This window comes from Paralichthys olivaceus, chromosome 6, assembly GCF_024713975.1.
Source record: "Paralichthys olivaceus isolate ysfri-2021 chromosome 6, ASM2471397v2, whole genome shotgun sequence".
NCBI lineage: Eukaryota > Metazoa > Chordata > Actinopteri > Pleuronectiformes > Paralichthyidae > Paralichthys > Paralichthys olivaceus.
The window spans coordinates 19,544,400-19,561,385 of record NC_091098.1 but is presented as its reverse complement, the minus strand read 5'-3'; the positions used below and the strand labels follow the sequence as shown (position 1 = coordinate 19,561,385).

The 16,986-nt window shown below is 42.2% G+C and overlaps 1 protein-coding gene and 1 long non-coding RNA gene across 15 annotated transcripts in view; one reads left to right on the top strand and one right to left on the bottom strand.

Moving 5' to 3' along the window:
- The window catches only part of LOC109635047 (membrane-associated guanylate kinase, WW and PDZ domain-containing protein 1-like), an 86,254-nt gene that overhangs the window by 43,573 nt on the left and 25,695 nt on the right, over window positions 1-16,986 (bottom strand). For 10 of the 13 annotated variants that reach the window (XM_069526444.1, XM_069526437.1, XM_069526439.1 and 7 more), the window contains exon 2: window positions 16,382-16,498. In XM_069526444.1, coding sequence (XP_069382545.1) covers window positions 16,382-16,498 — 117 coding nt within the window. Of the gene's footprint in view, window positions 1-8,125; window positions 8,416-12,265; window positions 12,407-16,381; window positions 16,499-16,986 lie in introns of those variants that run through there. The other 3 variants (XM_069526445.1, XM_069526447.1, XM_069526446.1) reach the window with 3 other exon arrangements.
- Window positions 1-16,986, top strand: part of LOC138410470 (uncharacterized) — a 63,922-nt gene that overhangs the window by 38,115 nt on the left and 8,821 nt on the right. The gene's annotated exons all lie outside the window — the stretch shown is intronic.

Sequence of the window (16,986 nt, the reverse complement as noted above, 5' to 3'; positions counted from 1 at the left end):
TGACTCTAATAGGGGGATTACTTTAAAAAGTTCACATTGGCCTGGTAATGGCTCTGGATAAAAAAAACTTAACTAATGAACAAAGATATTGGAATTCATGATGACATTGCCACAAGTGTTTTTCTCTGTATGTCGGGCCTGTGAAACTCTGTCTGTTTTAAACTAAGTGATAGTCATCATGCTGTTGTCAAACACTTATGCAGCTCGACTTTCACAGTAGACTGGAGGTTTGGTAAAATGCTGATACCATGACGAGGTAGATATTTTTCTACAGTCAGAGATTTTACTCTTCTTTCCACTTTTGTGGTGGTATCGACCGAAATGTTGTCAGTCATTCAACTGGAATGCATCAATAATTCGGCATAATATGGTGTTAAGGCAAAGAGAAGAGTAGTAGTGGAAGTGACCACATTTCGCCCACAGCTAACTTTTTTTACTCTTTACCTTTTATTGTGCGATGAATAAATAAAATTTGAACTCTCCGCCTAGCATTACTTTATAAGCAGCTTGTGTTACTCCCACCATGTTTCTTGATTCTCAGTTTTCCTGCTTTGCTCTGTCTGTGTCTCACTATTAATTCCTCCTCTGCTTTCATCTTCATTTCACAACACAGGGAAGTTTAATTTCTCAATTTCTGTCTTCTTGGTCTTGAAAAATATCCATAGGATAAAGTGGTCAGACACAGCAGTATTGATGAATGGTACTAAGGTGACCACCACAGCACGAATGTTTCCCTGCGACTTTGGCGAGAGTTCAGAAACCCAACATCGAATCATGATCAGTTATTCTCTTTAACAACAAAGTAAATCACCAGCTCTAGTCTGCAGCCACAGGGGGAAGAAGGGAGGATGTACAGAACTGCCGTGACAGGGCTCATCTATACCAAATGGTGGAAAACGGCACAGAGGAGAAAGATGGAGGGAGTGACAGAGGACAAGGGCGTTAAAAAACACATGACACACACACAACGGCAAAAACAATCACTTAATGGGCATGTGAAATCCCTGGCATAACAAACGGCTCACACTTTTGCCATCTGAAAAACAATGGTAACAATACAGAGAAACACACACACCAGACACACACCCCTCTACCATTTGGTGCAGCACACTCTCTGTGCTGGTTCTCACATCTCCACTTTCATCATGTCTAGGCATCGTGTTATTGAGTGAGGAGCATCTCACTCTCTTTCTCACTGGGATGAAGTTGGATGTATGCACGGATTCACGTGTGTGAGGCAGATATTGATCCAAGCGCTGCTAAAAGGATAAAGGAGCCTGGGCAGGCCTGTCCTCGTCCCTGCCACATCATCAACATCGTCTCTATGGTCCCCTTCAGACCTGGCACCAACATCTTTGGTGATCCAATCAGTGCACAGGTGTGAACGCACCCAAACACATTGACAATGGACTCGTCTGTCAAAAGTCGGACTTGCTATTAGACACTGGCTACAGACAACCAAGCATTTGGTCTTTTGATTTGCATGACTCATTCTAATGCAAGATGTGGACTGACGAACTCAGAGCGGTCCACTTGGGACCACTTGGGACCAGGTATGAAGAGGACCTATGTTTGCCACTGTACTGCTGCACCAATACATCTCTCATTCTGTAAAATGAACATAGTACAGCAGAATTTCTAGAGAAAATGATCAGATTTGAGAGTATTTTATAGATTTCCTAATCAATAAATCAAAGAAATAATCCAGATATGGATTGAAAGTAAAGTAAAAATAATAGTTGCAGCACTATACATGCAAATGCAAATTCAATGGCCCTTCTGTGGAGCAATAAGGGACAGATATCAGAGTTGATTTATATTGCATTGCTCTGTTGTGTGTGTGTTTTGTTCATGGCAAGTGGCAAACAGAGCTACAGTATATTGTGAGACGTAAGAGTAGAGTTGTGTGTCTGCTCACACTTCTCCTCACTGTACTCTGCTCTCGATTCAGCTACTTCCTCTATATGGCTTGAAATTTACAGTAAACGCACACACGGTTGCTTCTACAAGCATCAACACTGACACACACTCACAACCAGAGTGACAGATCAAGGAGAGAGCGAGAGTGTAAACACACACATATATACCGTGTGGACTATAAATAGCAGGTTGTAGAAGCCAGTTTCTGTCCTCGCTGGCTGTTCATAAAAAGCTCCAGAGCAGGGGACATGTGTCCCTGAAGTGGCCTGTTTGAGAGCATGCTATGACCCACATCCTTCCTCCTCATACTGGGCCACTCACTCACTGCTACTGAACACGCATCATAAACTGCATGAGCATCGGCCCTCTCGTAAGTCATTAATTACAGACCTTGGTGTTTCAGAGGAGGAACGTTATCACCTTGCTGTTAGTGCGCTGTGTACAGTACATGAATCATGGTTATCTTGATATGAACTGGTTCTCTGCGAGTGTGGAAAAGCTTTCAGTAAGAGGATGTAAGAGAGTAACTTCACCGGGAGAGGCCGACTTAAGGCAACATCATTTCTCAGTGACGTTGCACAGAAAACAGCAGAACACTAATAAAACTGAGATGACTGTTATCTCCAAGCAACAATTATGACTGGCTGGCTTCATCTTCTTCCTATTTAAGCTTTTTTTGCAGATATGAACTCCAAACAATGTCTGCATAATTGTATACTTTCACACGTGAAGAACACAGCAGGAAATGTTATGTTTAAAACAACACAAAATGTCCAGCGCATTCAGGTGAGGGGTGGTGCAGCAGGCAGGAGGCTGCAGGACGTAACATAAAAATGTATTTTGATTAAGAGCACATCAATGCCGGTGTCGGCTTGTATCACCAAAAACTCTCAAATCTCGTTTTCTTTACAAGTCCACATCTTCGTCCACATCTTCTATGTGTAGGGCACCACTTTTTCATCCTGAGATATTTGTATTCTTTTTTTTTTTTTTTCCAGTTTTACCTCCCTCTCGTGTTCAACGTCCATCAACACATCTACACTTACGGCCCCTCCAGATAATTTCAGGAGATTATCCAGAGTTCAGTGCATAGAACAGAGAGCATCTGCTTAAATAACAAGGTAATTACTAGATTGATTTGTATTAACGTTATATTCCAGTTTTGCTATGAAATGATTTCCACTTGCATAAAACAATAGTAAATAGAAACCATCTTTGAGTTCCTTTATCTCATCGAAACTGGCGCAGAGGAGTTACAAATGTTTCTGACGGCTCATGCTGCTGCACACTTTGAATGAGAGTGTACACTCGTGGCAAAACATTCAGAGGCCATTTTATGTAGCTTTGGAGAAAGCAGATTCTAAGGCCATCTGGCTCCTGAATCTTTTACAATGCACAAGGCTCAACTTTCGCTGTTTTCACAGCCAAAAATCCTTATATTGCTCAACATCGTTTGGCATTTTATCGTTGCTAATACTGAGCTAACATACACTCACTTAAACGAGTATAAGCACAAAGGTCAAGGAAAACCCATAAAGGGGATTTTACTTGGCTGTACCTTCACTGTGCATCGTAAAAATAGGATAAAACATTTTTTTTTTACATGAAATGAAGTTGCACTGCAGCCATTTCTGGTTGGCTGCTATGCAACCTGGGTGAGAGGGAGCTGTTATCTATGGAGGCCGACTAAATATTTCATTCATGTGGCTGAGTGACTGTTCGTATTGTCTAAAAGGGGATGGAGCCTGACAGAGAGAGACAAACATGTAACGTGATGTACTGTGGAATCTGAAATTGCATTGAATAGGTCTTAAATTTCAGGGATTCTATATTTACATTGTTGTTTTTAGCTGGTTGGTGCTTCACTTTGGTCCTGACTCAGATATACTGGATGGATTGCCATGTAATTGTTTTCGGTTATTGAACGTATCGTCATAACTTTTTAGATGACCCAACATGTCCTCTGACGTTCCAGCATCACTAGACTGTGTCTTCTTTTTGTTGTTTTCCTAGAAGACAGTATTTTTGCCCTATCTGCATTTTCTGTCAAAGCCCCTAAGAAACATATGGGACACTGCACAAACTATCATTCATTCTTTGAGGCCTGGTTCTGTAGAAACTTGTGAACACAAGAAGAGAGAGGTGTTTTCATGTTGCTTGTTTGTCTTTATTTGTTGATTTGTTGACTGTGCTGTCATGTTGATTTTGTGTTAGAAGCGATCATTCTTGTCCCAATAGTGCAGGGCTTTGTTGACCAATTTGCATATTTCTACTGCTTGTTGTTGATTCTGTTTTCTGTGATTTCATTCTTAAAATGTATGCTTTTTAACTGTTTCCTTTCCAGGGAGCAAAAATTTAATATTAGCATTTCTTGCAAACTCAAGCATATATTCAGCAATGTTATCAATATGCACTGTCCCTTTCAAATGAAGTAAGGAAATATATATATGTATCAATATGGTTTACAATATAAACTTTACTCTCAGATTCAAACACAATATAGCATAAAATCTACTTTTAAATCTTGTGCACACTTGCACTTGGTTTGCAAGTGAAAAACAATAAAACTATGTTACATCATGAAATTAAACCATACACGTTCATGCACAGCCCTTGTAGTGTGGTAATATCAATATCATATCAAGTAACCAAAAATAAGCAAATATTAGCACGCTAACACCCTATCATGAACAAGGCAAACATTAATCAACATATTAAAATAGTGCTAAGTTATTCTTTCACATTTGATCCTTTGGGCAGCAAGTATGAACAGTACACTCCTAATTTATTTACTTAGTCTCATGTAACAAACATTAACACTAACCCGGACTGCATGGCTCTTGTACCTGACTCTCACGCCTGACACTTGACTGTGCACATTTATTGTTCCTGTATTTCTCATTCCCCATACTGTATATATATATATATATATGTACATATATATATACATATATGTATATGTCCTCACCCTCGGCAGCCTCTCTCCGATGTCCTGCTCTGACTCTGGTTCACTTCGGTTCGCTGGCACCTGAGGCCAAAATAACCTGAACACCATCCCTTCCATCCACACCAAAATTCCCCCCCGCTCCGTTTGACTGTTCACATCTTCATCATCAGAGACGCAAGATGCTTTTGATCGTGTCACTATATAATGATTGACAAAGCTAATTTTCTGCATTTGTATAATAACAAGACACAGAAAATACCATCCTACAGATACACACACACACACACACATTCAGAAATCCAGGTGAAAAACATCCTCCTATGTGTATTAACAATAGACAGTGGGCCTGACAGCACTCTGGTGACATTTGATACCCTCAATCGCCTTCCTGCTGTTGATGGTCTGGGGAGCTTCCACTCATTGTCTAACACAGACACACAAACACACACTCGTAGACACACGCACACCGGTTCAGCCAAACATCTGCTGTTTTTAACCCCTGCGGGTGATGCGTGACTGGGGTGGGGTGGGGTCGGGGGTGGTCACACGAGAACAAGCAACTTCCAACCGACCAGAGAGTGAGATTAGCCCAATGGTGAGACTGTAAACTGTGCAGAGAAATGGCCTCTTTTAAGAGACAAACTCCAAACAAGGCTCTAACGCTTTCTAAATAATAAAAATTAGGTTACCGTGTCACATTGAACATCATTATTATAAAAATATATCTATATATATTACTGCTAGGCTAATGCTTTGCTAACACTGTCTCCTCCAAAACATCCAAAGCAGTAGCTGCAGCACGAATCGCGCTGTGTTTCCAGGATAAACACAAGCTCAATGTGGATGGGGAAGTGTGTGTGTTATGAAAACAGGCTGAGAGGTGACGTGAGAAGAAATTACGCACACATCTCAGAATGGACAGAGGAGAGGAGGGGCAAAGATAGCAAACAGTCACACAGGGAGTTAGCGGGGAACTCTCTTGGGCCTCTAAGCCAATTACCGCAGCAGCATTGATTGAGGCAGCACTTTAAGGCCTCATCTACACAAGTAGTCCCTTAATACACTGGTCAGATGATGGTAGTTCCTCAACCACAAACTACGGGTAGATGACCATTTGCATCCATTACAGTTTCAGTGAAAGAAGCTAACAGGACAAATACAGAAAATCACAATGTATTTCTTATGAACAAGTGTAGAGTCATGGCTGGACATCTAATACTGCTGAGATTCACAAGATAGCTTCCTTCGGTCCTGATCATCTGACCTCGATGACCAAGGTGAGTATTACGCCCTGAGTGCCGTGGCTGTGTTCAATCAGCACTTCCACCACCCCCCCATTAAAGAGATTGCTGGCCTACAATGATTTATGAAGGGGAACGGGGAGAGAATCAATGTAGCGGAGGCCCTCAGATTAATGATTAAGCAAATAGAAGGTCCACTCCAGATCCTATCAGAGGCCGAGGCGCTGCTAGGAGCACGCCGTGCTGTTTTAGGTTCAATTAGCTGCCATGGGATTGGGGGAGGCTTCAGCGAAGACCTTTACTGCCTCCTCTTGCCTCCCAAGATGATGCACACATGCAAAACCACACACATGCAAATAGTAGTCAAAACTCATGATTGAACAAAGCAAGCTCTAAGATGACTAAGGGAGTATAACTGCTCTGTAACACAAAAATCGTACATTTATGTACAAAAAATATAAATTTCTTTGGTCTCAGTGTCTCTGGTCTGAGTATAATGTACTAAGATATAAATATTCTTATAATATCAAACAAATGCTCTTTACACCGTTTGGACTATGTTCTTAAAATTGTTTTTCGGCTGGATTAAACATTTAAGATTGTTGGTTTATTTGTTTAGACCACTGTACATTATTGTCATAGTCAATTTTTATTCGTTTTGAATAATCAGTATGGCTGTTATAATTTCCTTCATTTTAGTGTCATGCCTTCAAACATCCTACTTTGTCTAACGAGCAGTTCAGTTACCAAATAATTTTCAGTTTCTGGTCGCAGAAGACAAAAAAGCTGTAAATCTTTATATCTGAAGGTGAAGATTTAATGTTTTTCTGCATTTGTTTAATATTTTGTTTCATTACACAAAAACTACGAGTGGGTTTTTACACAAAACTTTGTGGAAGGATGCAATATGGGTCAGGGAAGAAGCCATTACATTTTGTGCAGAACCTGATCAGGGGGCAGATCCACGTATGATTTTATCACTTTCTTAAACATTACGAGATATTTGACAATTTCACATATATCTCTGTGTTTGGTGCAGTTTGATTGGATTTAAGGGGACTGTTGGTGGTGGTATGTGCCCTTCTGAGTCCCATAGTTTGTTGTTGGATCTACATTTGTTACATGAAAAATGCTTTTATATAAAATCCTTTTAGTATCTTATAGGAATTGTATTGGAACTATAGCAACAAAAATGCAATCAGCAAAGGAGTGCTTTCTTTATCAAAGAGCCCATTTTATGTTATTTTTTTGTATGCACAGAGCGGGTTCCTCGCTGTGATTGTTTGAATGAAGGGATGATGGAGTTACCCATTAAAGAGGAGAGGGACACAGAGGGAGAGAGAGGCCAGACACACAATACTGCTGCTGCCCAACACAACAGACCATTCTTTCAGCTCGCGCCACAACACTCCTCACAGCTGAGTCCCAGCCACTATTCTCCTGCTGTTCCCCCGGCTCCCTCCCAGTCTCTCTCCTTTCAATATGGGGGAGAAGAATGAGGGAGTAAGGGCGGGGGGCTGAAAATGAATTGTGGGAAAGCACATACAATCTGAAGCATGAAAAGCTAGGAATCTTAAAAATCACACAAAAGATGGCAGGGGTTTTGTTTTTCTTTCACCAACCAGAAAGCACAGAGGAGGACAGGTGAAGGAAGGAGAGAAGAGGTTTATTTTAAAGAGTGAAGCTGGGGAGCTAGTGCATGGGGGGGGGGGCTGTTTAAATTCAGCCCCTAACCAAACACAACCTCAGACAGTCAAACATGCATATGTGTGCACACCCGGATATGCCATCATCACAGACACATGGTACAACACATCACAGCTCATCAATATCACAGCACATCTGCAAAAGCACTGATTCCCAAAGTCTCAAATAAAATAAAATAAAAAAATAGACCTGTCTCTGTATTTCTGCCTCTGTATGTATCCATCTATTTCTTCAACCCACATCCCTTCCAATCTAATCCCGGAAGCCGGGGTATCACTCACAGAAGATGAAGCAAATGTCACAGAATTACCTCTACACTGCCACCGCCGCGGCTGCTGCTGCTTTCCCCTCTGCACGTTATTCCAGAGAAATATTCAAAAAGATAAATCCGAGCAGGCTGAATTCTGCTCTCCCTCTTTAGTCCAAACCGTCCATGGATCATCCAGTTGTCTGTGAGTGAGTGACTGCTACCTCCTGGCTTGTGAGCTCATTCAGGCAGGCAGCTAGTAGGCAGCTGCCGTTTTTCTTCAAAGCTCCACAAGCAGAGCAAATTAGAGGTCCAGCCCAGCTTAGTGGCTAAGCCAATGTGAGCTATTCACACTCCAGTTCCTGTCTGAGGCCAATGGCTGCAGCCCCACAGCCCCCGCATACTCCCGCCCACTGCCTCCCTCCCTCCCTCTCTCACTCATTCTCTCCTTTCCCTCTGTCTTTCTCCTCTTCCCTTTTCCTTCTCCTGCTATCTGAGCCATAAATATAGACTGTTGACATTACCTAACACATGGTCTCTCCTGATAAACACTAAGCTTCATGCAGCCCTCGTGACTGAGAAAAATGTCTTCAGGGGTGAATGGTGGGTTAAGGGTGTTGAGGGCAGAGGGACAAGGATGAGGGTAAGAATTTAAGATAGGACGGATGTACACCATCATGTTCTGTAAAAAGGTATAAATCGACAAGTGCAGAGATTTAAGTGTGACAGTTGATGGTTAGCGTTCTTGGCGTGGGATTAGTTTGTGCGGAGTTGGCGGCAGGTTGAATTTGTTTACTATGCTTTGAATGGATCAGAGAGTGTGGACTTCATTAGGTCCTTGGGAGATTAGGAGTCCACTAGCAGAGCAAAGGAAAGCTTGAACCTGGCAGCGCAGGCCTGTACCTGCATGGACATGGACCGTTACCCAGGCTACCTGACCACAAAAACCCAAGAGCTGCCCTGAGGGCAGAGGGCTGCAGCTTGTGGGGATTCACATCCTCTCAATGAACTCGGACAAATTCAGTTTTAAGGGGATAGTTCTGGAATCTGGAGAAATATGCTTTGTTGCAGAAAATCTGCCAGAAAGCATCATGTTGTTTTTGAACAGCATGTTCAAAAAATAATAGAGATATGACTCTTGTGAGCATAAGAGGTCTTGGTCGGTAAAACATTTAAGTTTTTACAGACAGATCAATCTGCTGCTTCCTGCTTCAAAGGTATTTCACATACATTGAAGTGGCATTAATCCTCTCTTCTAACTCGCAGCAGGAAAGCAACAAGAGAATTTCCCAAAATCTTAAAACGTCTCTTGAGGGATTGCCTACATTGACAGAATGGCAGCAGTAAACAAGGAGATGGTTGAAACATTTATGTGGTTCATCCTTTACAGTCTTACAATGTCGTCCCGACAATCAAATGTTCAAAGAAGTAGCAAAAACCTTAAATCTCCTTCACTAACTTTATAAAACATGTTGAAGAACCTGCAGGGCTGAGGGTTTGTTGACCTCTAGATCTGTTCATTAGAAAACTATATTATGGAGCAATAATTTGTGTGTAATCATTTAGAAGAGCTCAACCCTCCCCTTGAATTCAGTCAAACTGCACCAAGTTGCACACACTCATAGATATTAGTCACCTAAACATGTCAGATTTCTTTCCTCTAGATCTTTGAATTAGTCCCTGAGAAATTGTTGAAAACATAAAAAAACATCCTATGCAATGTTAATGGAAGTGAAAAAACAAAACAAATCCTGGATCCATCCCAAAATGTAATGGGTTCTTTCCTGACAGCATCCTTTCCAAGTTACATGGAAGTTTGTCCAGTAGTTTTTGCGTAATCCTGCTGACTAACAATAAACCAAACAGATGAAAGCATAACTTCCTTGGTGGAGACAATAAACATAAAATGAGGACCAGGATAATAAGAGAGTGCTTATCTACAGGAGCAATGATGATGGAAACATAAATGCAGCCTCATGAACACTAAGGTTTTAACCTTTTTTATTTTCTGTGTGGAGCAAAAGTGCTTTTATATCAATCTGCCATTATCACACTCACTGCTCGGAGGCATCTAGGCTAACACACACAAACACACACACACTCTGGAGCTACAGTATATACTGTATGCTCGTTGGCCCGCCACAGTAGACCCACATCCAAATCATCACAAGACTCTCACACACAGATTAGTCTTCAAAAGACTTCATGATCATAACAGAGAATCTTTGTTCAGTCAGTGAATTAGCACAGTTCAGTTCCCTGACCTCAAAAACATGGTTATCATCACCACACTCCACTGACAACAGCAGAGACAAGACAAACTGAGCTAGCTGCCTTAAATATGATCGTCAAACTGCAAACAGTGAAAAGAACTCACACCTGCTTCCATCGACAATCCCCAGCTCTGTTTTTGTTCCATCACGCTGTAAACAGAGCTGCTGTCTGGACGAATGCTCTGGGCTGATCTCACCAACATTCGTACAGACACGACTACATGAAGCGTTTCTGCTGTCGTGGGACATGATAGTAGCTCATTAATCAGAGACTGATCACTTAAAGTTGAGCATAGTGACTCTGGGGTGATCCTGTCAACAATCCTCACATCTTTACTTCATTACCAGAGTATTCACACGATCAAAGGCCTATTGTCTTACACGGGCGAGGAACCGTGTATACGAGTAGTTTGAATGGCAAGAACATTACTGTGAGCTACACTTGATGCTCACGATCACAGTGGCTGCTGATCAGCATTGATTAAGTTAATGTAAGACCAGGCTCAGGGTGCAGTCTGTTCTGCTGGTGCAGAATCAGAACCAGAGGTTGTGTTGATGCAACGGTTTCCTCTGGATAATGTACTGTAAGATGCCTTTGAAATTGGCCTGGAGGGGATTGTCAATAACAAAGGCGACGTCAGAGACCACAGCCTCCGGTGCCAAATTCCACCCACTTGATAATCACACTGATGATAAAGAGGAAGGAAGATGTGCAGTCCTTCTGGCCTGTATGTGCAATGTGATTTGTTTCAATGGGAACAGATGATGTTAGTGTATCTGTAAAATGTGCTGAATATGGCCATTAAAATAACAACAGACACGGTAAACGAAAACATACATAGCCATGTAAACACACACACACACACACCCACACAACCACACACACACACAAATACACAGGCTGCACCTGTCTTCATACATCATTACGATGCATAAACACGTTTGACCAGCTTCCTCAATGAGCTCGGTGGCCGTCGTTTTTTCCCACCCCTTCAGCGTTTTCACAACGAATCGTGCGTTGGCGCAGCAGATATTTGGTCACGTTAACAAAATATGAACCTTGCAAATGTGAAAAGCAGGGAAACAGAAGCTGGGGCCCACTCAACCGTTACAAGAATGAATGGCCGTCATTAGCATGAGGCTCCCCAGCAGCACCCTGCAATGCAGCGACACACACAATGGCGAGTGCCACGCTTCCCCCTGTCATTCCCCCCAGAGAAGCCCTTTTGTTTGAGCAGCATCTGGACCTGACCTCCATGCATTTGAGGTTCGTGACACCCCCAATCCACCCTAGCTCCTCATCTCATCTCATCTCATCTCATGTCCTCTCCTCTCCTCTCCTCTCCTATCCTAACCTCCCCTTAAAAACCTGCTCTGCCTCTACAGCAACCCCCTCCTCCTCCTCCTCCTCCTCCCTCTCCTCTCCTTCCCTATACATTGTCCATTCTTCACACACACACACACACACACACACACACATATACACATACACACATACACCCCCCACCCCTTCTAGCTCAGGAGAGCAGCCATCACTTGCTTCTTGAAAAGAAGGTCTGTGTACCAGTGGGCCTTACACAAAGCCTGCAGGGTGAATTAGAAAACCAAAGAGGAAAAAGCACCACAGCTACTGGCCATCTGTCCCTCTGGGTTGGCCGTGCCTGCTCCGAGTGTGCCTGCCCCTCTATTTCCCTCACATAATTCCCACCCCTACCCCCACCTTCCCTGATTCCCTTAGCCTATATACACAGCATCATCCATACACACACACACACACACACACACACACACACACACACACACACACACACACAAACACACACACACACTCTGCCATGCATACATCACAGGCTTTGGATGGCGGATGGCGGTGAGAGTGGAAAAAAAGGAGAAGGAGGGCACAAGGAGAAAATAAGGAGCTGCCACTTGCCTGGATGCAGAGCGTGCCCGGAGCCAGCAAATCAAGCTGTAATCCCTTTCTTTGTGTGAGCGGCAAACAGAGAAATTTGTCTCCAACAATGATTTTCCCCGAGATCGGCAGTGGAGTGGAAAACAAGGAAGCAAGGGAGTGAAGGACAGCGAGGAGGGGAGGGAGCAAGAGAGAGAGAGAGAGAGAGAGAGGAGGAGATGGAGGGTGAGAGCAGCAGAGGCAGGGAGACAGTGGGAGCAGCTAGAGTGTGACAGCGAGAGACAGGAAGGCAGCAGCCACCGCTGAGCCACAGGGAGGCTGACACTCACTGGAGGATTTAAAGTGAAGAGAGAACGATGGTGGGTGAGAGAGAGAAAGAGAGAGGGAGCAGGGAGAGAAAGAGAGGGAGCGAGATGTAGGGAGGGGGAGATCAGGTGGGGGGGGGGGGTGATTTTCTCTGTGGCTCAAACGCTGGGATGACGCTCAGATAACCCTCATCCCCAAGCAGCAGCTGCAGACGTGAGAGGGAAATGAATCCCACGAGAGAACGACTTCTCTATCAATTGTGACATTTGCTGCACATGATAACAATGGCCATCTGTAGCAGCGGGCCGATGGAGGAGAGGGAGAAGGGTGGGTTTGACAGGAGGAGAGGGGGTGGTGCTATTCCAATAAACACACACACGTTCAAAACCAGAGAGTGAGAGAGAAACCCCACCTCGGCCTGTGGTGGAGGGAGAGACACCTGTTCGAGTCAAACACGGGGTATAGAGAGAGCAACACATGTGCTCAGGAGAGGGGGAGGAGGCACAGACAAAGGAAACAGAGGGCCCAGAAGTGTGGCTTTTATTTCACTGCTTTTGTCATTCTGCCTTGTCATGCCAAGAAAATATTTGCATGTGTGAGAGGCAGAGAGACAATAAACAGGAGGTGGCGGCGGGAGTAGGTCACAGAGAAAGAAAGGGAGAGAGGCATGGGGAGGAAGACAGAGAGGGAGAGAGGAGGGGGGTGGCGATATCAACATTTCAGTACTGACCATGTGGACGTTTTAAAAAGTCTTTATCAGGTATAATACACAGTCAACAAATTTGCAATGTCACTTAAAAATGACTATTAAACCTCAGACACAGATATTTCTTAATACATGTTTTATCTTTGTCAAAAAACAAAACTAAATAAAAACTCTTTTAATTAATAATCTAAAGCCTGATATACACAAGTCCTCTTTGTACAAAAATATATCTATGATCATTTTTTTATTTGTTGTTTTTCTGTGAGCTAGCAGCATTACGCAAAAACTACAACACAGATTACTGCACATTTGGTTTGTAAGAATATTCAGTTTGTTTGTTAACAGAAAAATAAATGAACAAATTTCCACGACACTTGTTGAAAGGAATGGACATGAGAAAAATAGAAACATTATATTTTGGTACAGATCTGCAAAAAGGGGCGGATCCAGAATTATTTCTTTCCACTGTTTTAGGGAGACATGATGCTTTTTGATTATTTCACCAATTTTGTAGAAAAAAATTAATTAATCTCAATGAAAGAAATCTATGGGTGTGTGATATTTGATGCTTGGTGGAGGTATGTGGTCTCCTGAGTGCTAGTTTTAAGTGACCAGAGTGGGTAGAGTCCATATGTTGCCATTTAATGATGCTTGATCTAGATCTACATTAACTGAGTCTATTTCATTGTTATGTGTCTGCAGCTGATGGCTCATTTCAGCAGTGACTTGCTCAAGTGTTTCAAGTGGTCTACACATTATTGTGAGTCATTTTTCAACCACGCACCAGGAATAGCATTGAGGAAACACTCAGCTCAGTGTTCACCTGTGTTTGCATTTGTTAGCTGAGAAACAGAAGTGGAGGAGAAGCATTACAAGTAAATCTCCTACAGTAAAAACCTCAGTATAAACAAAATAAATGTAACATAAAAGTATTCATTATGTAGAATGGTCCATGTCAATGTTCTATTATTCCATGATTATATCATTATTCTGCACTGACATCTAAACAGCACTGAAATTCCGTTGCTGGTTCAGATGGAGGAAACTTAATTCATTGTTGAGTGGCGTCACGAACACCCTAAAATAACACTAAAACCATTGTTCTTATTATTTTGCACTTGCACAACTGGAGTCTCTAAATAGCATTCATGGTGGCACAGCTACTGTTTTATTGATGATTGTTGAGTTTGGATAATCACAAATAGCTAACTTTCATTCAGCTAAAAGCTCTGTAAAAAATGCTTTCCTGCAAACATGGATGTTGGTCATAACTCCCTCATTACTTGTCATCACTGCAGGTGCAAACATGGACAGCTGTACACACCACAGGCATTTCTTATTTGGAATGCACTTAGATGTGTGCATGTGCAGTTATTGCCATTGTGTATTGCTGTGCACTTGTCCAGGCCGTACCGTGTGAACTCAAAAATATGTACATCAAATGATAAAATTTTACTTGACAGACCCTGTTCATTTGAAGCCAACGTAAGCCTTCACAATTCAAATCTAATGGCTCACACTAGTCCATTAATGATAAACTTTTCAGATTTCACTTTATATTTTACAATTAGTCAGAAACAGATTGGATCATAGAGTGTTCTGTTATTGTTAAAGACAGCTCAAAGGGTTACAATAAATAATGTCTAACTCAGCATCCCTTATGTGGTATTTTGCCTTCTGAACCCTTAAAAAAAAGCAAAGGATACTTGTGACCCTTCATCACAGGTTATATCGTTATGGGTCTCTGTTGTGAAGGATTTTTAGAGGCATACTTCACTTAATTTAGGATTTTCTTAGTCCTGAATAGGGGTTAACATTCAGTGCCTTACTTATATTTAAGATTCTACAGACCTAAGGAGGTAATACATACAGCATGTAAATTTTATTATGTACATTTCAGTTTTAGAGGCTTTAAGTGGTGAATGTCTCCAGATTTTCATCGTAAAAATTTGTGAGAAGCATGAAAAAAAAAAATTGCAACCCATTTATTCATCAGGTGTAGCCGCTGACGGCCTTATAAAACCATCACTGGCAAAACATATTTAGCGTTTTTATTTAGCCTATCTTCAACTTTAATGTCATTACTGTCTATCCTCTGCGCACGGAGGCCTCCCCATCGTCCTGTGATCTCTGTGAGAGCCCAACATGTTCATCATATAATCAGGCAGGAATCTATTTTCAATATATCAGAACATCATAATCCCGGGCAGGGCACCAGGGGAGGCTAAGAGAGGCGGATTTACGGTTTACGGTCACATGGTCCAGCGCAAGAGGACAGACAGCCAGAGGCCGAGAGGCAGATAGTTAAAAAGCAAGAGAGAGGAAAAAAAACATACATCAATCTTTTCCAGAAGCCACATTTATCAGGCAACGTTGTAATGCAAACACATGGAAACAAAGACACAGTCACACAGGAGGATGTGGCTTTTTAAATAAATGATGATTGATTAAATAATGTCTATGCATATGTGTGGTAATCAAAACAATTACACAGGGAAGGGGGAAGTGAGCGAAATCCACTCTCTGGTTTTGTTGAAACACTTTGTGGTCATCAGAACTCAAGCAAAATATATTTTTTTAAAGAAAAAACAAACATGATATGATACACTAGACAAATGAACCGAGCAGCGCTGGCCTGTGTCACCCTACCGCAGATCTAACAGTTTGTGATGTAACCGAGCGCAGCTGTGGAGTCTGGCACGGTGCGCAGGGTGTTTGGCCTGAGCCACACTTTTTGTATATTTCATTGACAGCTGCAAAAACGGTGCCCTGCTGCGGTCAAGACACAAGTGGCTTTAATGGGCAGTAAACACAACATGCCCCATGAGAGATGGCGCTGGTGTGAACTGCTTGTTGCGTTTGTTTCTCTTTTTGTTTATCGGATTCGGAAACAGTGAGGATTTTAAGCGATGACAGCAAAATAAAATGCAACAGAATAATTATGAGGGAAATAGAAGGATTAGATTAAATGGAGATGAAACAAATAAGACAGCAGCCAAAAGAAACTGGGTCACGGCATCTAAGATAAGGAAATGAAGCTCTAGAGCAGTTAAGGACATCACTCTTTAGCCAGATGTCCCGATTTAAGCATCCAGCCATTTGATTATTGTGACATTTTTACTCACAAGGCACAGCATGGCGATACAGATTGGCTCGGATGGTCTTCTGCAGCTCGTGGTCGGGTGAAGACTTTTGAAACCTCAAGCTCAGGTAGTGCTTCAGGTCCTTGTTGAGCTTGTGACCTGGAAACAAGAGTCAGACACAAATAGTTAAAGTAAAGAAAATTTGATTTAAAAAAAACAGTCGTCTCTTTGCTGTTTACATACATGTTGACCTAAAGAAAGGTCATGAAAGGTCATTTCTATTGTTAAAGTGCTCCTGGATACATGCTAATCTTTCTAAGACGATTTAAAAGAACATTAGACCTGCAGTAAATTAATTTATTTGTTAAAAGATGTTTGTCATAAGCCATTTTCAGGTATGTCCTATGGAGTATTGGGTCTGGACTTTCTCCACTATCTCATTTCACACATGCACAACACAGCGGGAGATTCTGAGCTCAGGAGGTAGCGTATTTACCTTTTTTCCATCTATGCGTCTGACACGTATGCGTTTTAGAAGCATGATTATTGATTTCCAGCCAGCTGGACTATTTACTGCATGTTATTCCGCTTCTCTCTCACCCTGTCTCTTGTCTGTGCTTCTCCATCTCTATTCAAACTAGAATGGC